Source organism: Amblyraja radiata, chromosome 49 (genome assembly GCF_010909765.2).
Source record: "Amblyraja radiata isolate CabotCenter1 chromosome 49, sAmbRad1.1.pri, whole genome shotgun sequence".
NCBI classification, from domain to species: domain Eukaryota; kingdom Metazoa; phylum Chordata; class Chondrichthyes; order Rajiformes; family Rajidae; genus Amblyraja; species Amblyraja radiata.
The window spans coordinates 3,515,300-3,524,807 of record NC_046004.1 but is presented as its reverse complement, the minus strand read 5'-3'; the positions used below and the strand labels follow the sequence as shown (position 1 = coordinate 3,524,807).

General features: G+C 44.8%; 1 protein-coding gene and 1 long non-coding RNA gene across 2 annotated transcripts in view; both read left to right on the top strand.

The window, feature by feature from the left end:
* Window positions 1–2,328, top strand: part of LOC116968995 — a 4,716-nt gene extending 2,388 nt beyond the window's left edge. Inside the window, exon 3 of the long non-coding RNA XR_004410584.1 lies at window positions 2,158–2,328. This is a non-coding gene — a long non-coding RNA (uncharacterized LOC116968995). The remainder of the gene's footprint in view (window positions 1–2,157) is intronic.
* A 1,041-nt stretch (window positions 2,329–3,369) lies between these two features.
* On the top strand, window positions 3,370–8,408 carry LOC116968983 (E3 ubiquitin-protein ligase TRIM39-like). Its single transcript, XM_033015962.1, has 4 exons — window positions 3,370–3,396; window positions 4,100–4,122; window positions 4,219–4,337; window positions 7,846–8,408. Exons 1-4 carry the CDS (start codon window positions 3,370–3,372, stop codon window positions 8,406–8,408), a joined length of 732 nt encoding a protein of 243 aa, XP_032871853.1.
* Window positions 8,409–9,508: the final 1,100 nt, after the last annotated feature.

Genomic DNA, 9,508 nt, shown 5'->3' with positions numbered 1-9,508 from the left:
ATCCAGTGATTTGGCCTCCACTGCCTTTTGTGGCAGGGATTCCACAAATTCCTAACTCTCTGGGTGAAAATATTGTTCTCACCTCAGTCTTAAATTGCCTCTCATTTATTCTAAGACTGGTTCTGGACTCGCCCAACATTGGGAACATTTTTCCTGCATCTAGCATGACCAGTCCTTTTATATTTGTATATGTTTCTATAAGATAACCCCTCATCCTCCAATGAATACAAGCCTAGTCTTTTCAATCTTTCCTCATATGACAGTCCCTCCTTCCCAGAGATCAATCTCGTGAACATACGCTGTACTGCCTCAATCACAAGGATGTCCTTCCTCAAATTAGGAGACCAAAACTGTACACAATACTCCAGAGCCCTATACAACTGCAGAAGAACCTCTTTCTTCCAATACTGAAATCCTCTTGTTATGAAGGCCAACATTCCATAAGCTTTCTTCACTGCCTGCTGCACATGCACGCCAACTTTCAGTGACTGGTGTACAAGGACACCCATGTCTCTCTGTACCTCCCCTTACTTAACCTAACCCATTGAGGTAATAATCTGCCCCCTTGTATTTGCCGCCAAAGTGGATAACCTCACATTTATGTATGTTATACTGCATCTGCCACGCATCTGCCCACTTACTCAACCTGTCCAGGTCACCTTGCAACCTCCTAACATACTATTCACAATTCACACTGCCACCCATCTTTGTGTCATCCGCAAACTTGCTTGCGTGCTCCTAATTCCCTCTTACTAATCATTAATATACGGTCGGATAAACAGGGTCTGATTAGGAACAGTCAACATGGATTTGTGCCTGGAAGGTCATGTTTGACTAATCTTCTTGAATTTTTTGAAGAGGTTACTAGGGAAATTGACGAGGGTAAAGCAGTGGATGTTGTCTATATGGACTTTAGTAAGGCATAGGCCTTTGACAAGGTTCCTCATGGAAGGTTGGTTAAGAAGGATAAACTGTTGGGTATAAATGCAGGAATAGCAAGATGGATTCAGCAGTGGCTGAATGGGAGAAGCCAGAGGGTAATGGTGGATGGCTGTTTGTCGGGTTGGAGGCAGGTGACTAGTGGGGTGCCTCAGGGATCTGTGTTGGGTCCTTTGTTGTTTGTCATGTACATCAATGATCTGGATGAAGGGGTGGTAAATTGGATTAGTAAGTATGCAGATGATACCAAGATAGGGGGTGTTGTGGATAATGAAGAGGATTTCCAAAGTCTACAGAGTGATTTAGGCCATTTGGAAAAATGGGCTGAAAGATGGCAGATGGAGTTTAATGCTGATAAATGTGAGGTGTTACACCTTGGCAGGACAAATCAAAATAGGACGTACATGATAAATGGTAGGGAATTGAAGAATACAGTTGAACAGAGGGATCTGGGAATAACCGTGCATAGTTCCTTGAAGGTGGAATCTCATATAGATAGGGTGCTAAAGAAAGCTTTTGGTATGCTAGCCTTTATAAATCAGAGCATTGAGTATAGAAGCTGGGACGTAATGTTAAAATTGTACAAGGCATTGGTGAGACCAAATCTGGAGTATGGTGTACAATTTTGGTCGCCCAATTATAGGAAGGATGTCAACAAAATAGAGAGAGTACAGAGGAGATTTACTAGAATGTTGCCTGGGTTTCAACAACTAAGTTACAGAGATAGGTTGAATAAGTTAGGTCTTTATTCTCTGGAGCGCAGAAGGTTAAGGGGGGACTTGATAGAGGTCTTTAAAATGATGAGAGGGATAGACAGAGTTGATGTGATCAAGCTTTTCCCTTTGAGAATAGGGAAGATTCAAACAAGAGGACATGACTTCAGAATTAAGGGACAGAAGTTTAGGGGTAACATGAGGGGGAACCTCTTTACTCAGAGTGCGGTAGCGGTGTGGAATGAGCTTCCAGTGGAAGTGGTAGCGGCAGGTTCGTTGGTATCATTTAAAAATAAATTGGATAGGCATATGGATGAGAAGGGAATGGAGGGTTATGGTATGAGTGCAGGCAGGTGGGACTGAGGGAAAAAAGTTGTTCGGCACGGACTTGTAGGGCCGAGATGGCCTGTTTCCGTGCTGTAATTGTTATATGGTTATATGGTCGACGTCGTGAGGAAACACAATCAGTGACATTATATATTGTTCTTCGCCTTTCAATTCACAGGAACAGTCACTCAACCTTCAGTCCAAGATCTCATCCCAATTTGCTGAACAGCACAAGATTCTCACTGAGAAAGAGCAGCGCGCACTGGCAGATATCGGAGAGGAAGAGAAGAAGATTCTAAATACAATGGAGAGAAATCTTGGAGGGATTCAAGAGAATTTAAAATCTATTCAGGAGGAACTCTTAAAGTTGCAGCAACAGATGGATGAAAAAGACAGTGTGGTGTTTCTGAAGGTGAGGGGTTATTCTGCAGTTTGGCGATCGCTCCATTCGCTGGCCCGCGGTAGCCTGAAGCCGCGGTCTGCGGAGCTCCAGCTGGCGCAGCGTCCGCAGCCTGGGATCTCTCATTGGGGACCCGGGAGGAGAAGAGCTCCGACCGCCGGCCGGCGGCCAACTTTTACCGCGGGCGCGGCGGGGACTTACCATCCTGAACGGGGTCCCTCGCCGGGGACCCCTGGAGAGGAGCTCCGACCGCCGGCCGTACGGTCTGCGGTGCTTCTGGCTGCGGCGCGGCGAGGACTTTAGATCTTCGACTGCCGGCCTGCGGCCTACACCAACTTGAAGCCGCCGTCTCCGGTGGGGAGGCACCGATTCAGGAATTATCCGGACCTACATTTGGACGCCCGCAGAGGCGACTGCGGAGGGTTGAGGATCCGACCACGAGGAAAATGGTGGAGGACTGGCCAAATTATGTGCCTTCCACAACAGTGATGAATGCTGTGGTGGATGCTTGTGTTAAAATTTTATTGTGTTTTTGTGTGGGGTTTTTTCATTGTACCGCTGCTGGCAAATCCATTTCGAATAAGACTGACTGATTGATTGATTGATTGATTGATTGATTGATTGATTGATTGATTGATTGATTGATTGATTGATTGATTGATTGATTGATTGATTGATTGATTGATTGATTGATTGATTGATTGATTGATTGATTGATTGATTGATTGATTGATTGATTGATTGATTGATTGTAGATTGATTGATTGTGGATTGATTGATCTATATCCGGTTCCAATCAGCAGCGGGTGGTCACTTTGGTGGAATTTGCTCTGTTTTGTCTACCTTGTTTAACCATAGAATGACATCCCATTGTACATCATAGACAGGAAATTTGGCCCATCCTATCCAGTCAAGTTTTCTGCTCCACTCATCATCCCTCCCATCCTCCTTCCACACCCGGTAATAATACCCGAAATTCCAGAAGCCCTAATGTGTTTATCCCGCTCGCACTTAAATGTATGTCTGCTGTGGGCTTCAGTCCCCCCAAATGCAAGAGAGGTCAATTTTCTCATGACTGCATTCATTTCGGTATTTGTTGAATACCATGCCACAATTGAGCTTTGATTTTTGAGTTCCCCACATGTAGAGATATTATTTCACCCCCACCTATTTAAATCCACTGATCATCTTAAATCCTATCTCATAATTCCTGACATGTTCGCCAGATAAAATCCCACGGCCTGCCCAGTCTGTCCATTGATTTCTGTGTAAGAAGCAACTGCAGATGCTGGTTTGAACCGAAGATAGACACAAAACGCAGGAGTTACTCAGCGGGACAAGCAGCATCTCTGGAGAGACAGAATGGGTGACATTTCAGGTCGAGATCCGAAGTCTGAAGAACGGTCTTGTCCCGAAACGTCACCCCTTCCTTCTCTCGAGAGATGCTGCCTGTCCCGCTGAGATACTCCAGTGTTTTGTGTGTATCTTTGCATTGAGTTCCGTCCTCTCATTTATGGCGTCATTCTCATGAACATACCTTGTGTTTCCCCCATCGTTCTACATCTCAGCGGAAATATCCGCATTCTATCTGCATGACAGCGGCGATAAGAGATGGGAAATGGGAATTATCAGAGGGTTGTAGGAATTTGGTGAAATTCCCGTTGTCGGAATAAGGACGCTCCATCTCAATCAATTGAGATTTGTGTTTTATTTCTTTCAGGAGGAAGCTGGTCGCAAGCAAAGGTAGGACATGCTCTTGATGGTAACATTGTAAGTTTTGTTGAACAACCCCATATATTTCTAATGTTCAGTTTATAACCAGCTGTTAATTTTTTGCAGAGTTCGTTATGAAGCCAAACTACTGTCGGTGGTAGATGATTACTTGCTGATTGAAAAATTTGAAAATCCTTTTTTGTACAACACGGTATTGGCAGAAACACCTGATGCCATCAAGCCAGGTAAAGCTTATACCTTTTTTTTATTGTTCTTGTTTCTGACATCTTTAAGTTATGCGTAGATGCAAATATTAATGGTATTTTGGACTGAAGGGGAATTGAAGATTTGATCTTGCACCAAACAGAGCTGCAGAAAAGAATCACAAGATCAGAGAGCGATGTCGCCACAAACACTCCCATTGACTCAACATGACTATGCCAACCATGTTGCCCAAACAAGCTAGTCCCACTTTCCTGAGTCTGACACATATTCTTCAAAATCTTTCTTATTCACGTCTCTACCCAACTGTCTTTAAAATGTCGTCATTGTAGCTGCCTTGACCACTTCCTCTGTCAGTTCGTTCCATACATACACAACGCCTTGACTGAAAAAGCTGCTCCTTTTTACTGTTTCCACCCTCACCTTACACTGATGCACTCTGGGTTTAGACTCTCCCACCTTGGGTGAAATACTGTGGCTATTCACCTTATCTGTGCACCTTATATAGACCTCATACACATCTATAAAAACACCCGGATGGGCTCCAAAGACAAATGTCCCTGCCCGTCGAACGTCGCCTTATAACCCTGTCCTTCAGACAATGAAATTATCATAAATCCTTTTGCACCCTCTATAATTTGCTAACAATCTTATTGTGTCAAACACTGTATTTAATATCCTGACATATGAAAGCATGAGTGACAAACACATTATTCACCACCCTGCCAGTCACTGTTGCATCTTCCATGGCACTGTGTACCTGCAGCCAGAGATCACACAGTTCTATAAACCTCCCCGTTTACTGTGTATGTCCTGCCCTGGTTTGTCTCAGCAAAATGCATCACCTCACCTTCACATGAATAAATCCCACCTGCCGTTCCTGAGCCTATTGGCCCAGTTCACAGGGATCCCATTTACTCTCAGATAACTTTCTTCACTATCCACAATGTCACCAATTTTGGTTTCATCTGCAAACTGACTAACCGTGCAACCTACATACACACCCTATCGTGTGTATAAATAAGGCACAACAGTGGACTCTGTCTCCAGTTTGGAAAACGACCCTCTACCAACATCCTCTGTCTACGACCTTCAGATAAATGTTGTATTCCTTCGGCTAGTTCACCCCGGATTCCATGATATCCAACCTACCAGAGCGGCCTCTCATGTGGTGTGTAGAATTTGCATCTCTCAGAGGGCAGTGAATAACTGGAATGTTGTGCCCAAGATGGTGGTGAAAAGCTGAGTTATTGGATATGTGCAACTTGGCTACAAATAAATATTTGATCGATCTAAAAATTAAGATTATGGGTAAAATCACTCAGAAGAGGAATTGGTTCCAGTTTAGATCAGCCCTGATCCGATTGAATGGAGGGGCAAGCCTGAGGAGCGGATCCTAATCCTGCTCCTGTTTTCTTGTGTTTCGATGCTCCTGTGTACCGATAAATTGACAGACTTGACACAGAGGCAATACAGCAAAGATGAACACTATTTGTTCCTGGGACAATGTGCTTGCTGTGCGGGGTGAGATTGAGTGGACTAGGCCTCTGTTCTCGAGCGTTTGGGTGTATTGGAGGAGATCTCAGTGAAACACAAAGTTCTTATAGGGCTCTGTGGGCCGGATGCAGGGAGGATGTTTCCCCTGTCTCAGGGGTCTGGAGAACGGGCACCATCTCAGAATGTGGGCTGCACCATGTAGGACAGAGATAAGGAGACATTACTGCAAGTAGAGACTGGGGAACCTTTGGAATTCCCTGCACCGGTGGCTGCAGAGACTCAGCCATTCAGTGCTCTTGGAGTGGAGAGCAATGGATGTACATTACCGCATCAGGCCCTTCGGCCCATCGTATACATGACCACATTTTTACCAGCTATGCTAATCGATTTGCCCACATTACATCGCTATTCTTCTACACCTCACCCATTTAAGTGCCTCAAATATAGTGATTACGTCTCACTCCACCACCTCCTCTGTAGCATTTTGCAGATATCGCCCACTATCAGAGTAAAGAAAACTTCCAACTCAGATCCACATTAAAATTCCTAGCTCTAAAGATTAACCTGCACTCTCTTGATCTGATATCCCTGCATGGGAATACTATATTGATAATCTACCCGATATCCTGCTGCAGAATTTGACAATCTTCCCCGCTATCCACAATTTTTGCATCCTCGACAGATTTCCTAGTCACACCTCCTACATTCACATCCAAGCCATGAAAATATAACATAAACAGCAAAGGTTACAGCACCGATCTCTGCTGCACTCCACCAGTCACAGACCTGCAAGCATGTACATCATCCTTTTACCGCTACCTTCAACTCCAACTACCAAGCCAATTTTGCATCGATTTTACCAGCTCGCCTTCGATCCCACCCGCCTTTAATTTCTGGAACAGCCTTTAACTGTCAAGTTTCACATTGTCAAGTCTCTCGGTGAAGTTCTTTATTGAATAACAATGACATCCTTGTGCTCTTGGTTGTACAAACCCATAAATTCCACCTGTGAATCCCCTCTCTTTCAGTGACCCGACAACGACAAGTCTCTTTTAAGGTCCATTTCTGAAAACAGACAACTCACAATAGGTTAGGTAAACCAACACAAACTTCACTGATCATTAGCCAGCGCGAGTGCCAGGGATACAATGTAAAGTATACCACAGATACTTAACCCTCCTGAGCCACGACTCGAATGAACAAAGACATACAGCATTTATTTATAGTATTTTGGAAACGTGGTCACAGGTTTATAAAGAGTAGCAACAATGACGTCTAACACAAATAAATGACAAAGCATAGCCATTCAATGTATTCTTGATACTAATACAATAGTTGTCATCTTGTCGTTTTCTACTGTTGATCACAAACTTCGTAACAACAGGAACTTAGTCAACATTTACAAATCTGTGAGCAATATAATCATTATGTCAGCTACCAACCAGAAGGCTTCTGTTTAAAGAAGCTGCCACCTTCTCAGGAAATACATCCTCTCTCACTATTGAATTTTTTTTTTTTGCTTGGGCATAACATGAAGCAGCTTGAATGTCGGCCTCTGACTTCCTGATTACCCAGCTCTTGTACAGAACAGAATTACAAAGCTTTAGTTTTCTCAGAACTCAAGTAAGTCAAATTTAGCTTTACTTAATAAATACTAATTTTAAAATATTTTGCTATTAACTAGGATATTATCATCTCCACCCATTCTGTCTAACACCCGATCAGTCAACCTCTGCTTCCTTACAAGATCCAAGCCACCACTTCCTCACTCTCCGCACTCGTCCACTCTCCCCTACCTCACGAAATTCCCCTCTCCGTCCCGAGTAAAAACTCTGTGACAGGTGTATGTTGTCCGCCCGATGTGGCTGGGTTGAAACCCAGGACAAGTTGTCAGTTGTGCGCACGCCGGTGCTCGAGGCCGTGCGGCCTCTCTTCTTCCCCGGTCCCGTGGCCTCGCTGCCCGATTCTCTCTCCCCCCCCCACCACCACCCACCGACCCCCGGTGAGTTTCTGATTATCTGCTTCTCTTCCCAGTCTCCGTCACCCTGGATGTGGAAACAGCGCATCCGCTGCTCGAGGTGTCTGAGGATCGAAAGAGGGTGAGACTGCGCGGGACTCGGAGGAGTCTCCCTGGCACCGGGAAAAGGTTTACAGGCTGGCGGTGTGCGCTGGGATCGGAGGGATTCACATCGGGGAGACATTACTGGGAGGTGGAGGTGGCGGGGAGTCGGCGCTGGAGTCTGGGAGTCGCCGCAGAATCTGTGGAGAGGAAGAAACGGGCCACACTGACCCCGGAGACTGGAGTCTGGAGCATCGGGCGGTGGGGTGACGGGTTTGTTGCATTCGCCTCACTTCCATCCCATCTTCCCGCCCGTTCCATCCCCGGGAGGGTGGGGATTTATCTCAGTTACGAGTCCGGGACAGTTTCATTTTACGACGCGGACACCAAGTCCCATCTCCACACCTTCACTAGGAATAAATTCACGGAGAAACTGTATCCTTTCTTCGAGCCTTGGCATGAAGACCAGTGGCTGAGTATCTGCTCCGTTTCCGCTCCGGGTGTGCAACACTGTCAAATTGAACAAACAAACGTTTGAAATATCCCTCGAGAAGAGAAATGCATTGCGTAATTGCTCTATGAAATAAACTAGATTATTGTAAGCCGTTTGTTTAACGGATTATGACTGTTGTGGTGAAGAGGCGTCACACTAATTGACGCAGCGGATCTTGCTTTCCTGTATAAAAGCTTCTCCACGCAAACGCCAATAAAAACGTACATTGGAATGCTTTGGTCCTAACACACGGAAAAGGCCACGTCTAACAATTTTCGACATAGAGACCATTTACTATCCTGTTCTTGCTGCAGTTGGCATTCTCGGTAAGGCGTAGTACCCAGTTACCTCTCATGTGACTCCGATAATTAGTGCCCCGTGACATTTATTGCAAAAAAAAATCGTGGCCTATTCAGATAGTGGCAATTTTATCTGTTTTGCGCAGTTTTAACCTAACTTATATTCCCGATTTTGTTCCCTCACTGTGAGTTTGCATATCTGTGGAAACATAGTGGTTTTTGCAGGATAAGTAACGCCAGAATTTGACGGAAAAGTAACCAAGTTGCCAGAGGAACTGAGATTGTCAGGGGCATCGACAGAGGACTATTCAGGGAATGTATATTTTTTTTCATTCGGGTCGCAGCCCTTCTTCAGATGCGAAAAAGGGTGTGAATGTTGCGTCATGCTACCGGACCCAGTAAGTTCCTCCAGCATCTGCTACCTGATCACGTGAACGAACCCAGCAGTTTTTTTCAGTTATGGTGCCAGCATCTGCAGTTTCTTGTGGTCTCCAGCTGCTTTTGCCCCATGTCACGCGAAATAAGGTTATTTTGATTTTAATGGTGCTGTGAAATGTTATACCGATCAAATAGGGTCACATTCTGAAAATGCCTGACCAGTGTTTGGCTGAATTGAGATGTAGTGGTGGCGTTGCAAGATCTCGGGAATAGGTAAAGTGTCATCTCTGCTGCTAGTCAATTTGGATCATCGCATTATAATAATCAAAGCCATATTGTCGGATTATTACTGAAAATCAATTCAGTACAGTTACGATCAACATTAAATAGTCCGAACATTCTGGCAGGTAAGATAACAACAGTGGATAGTGTGGTAAAAATAATTTACGTGGTCGAGAACACAGGGAG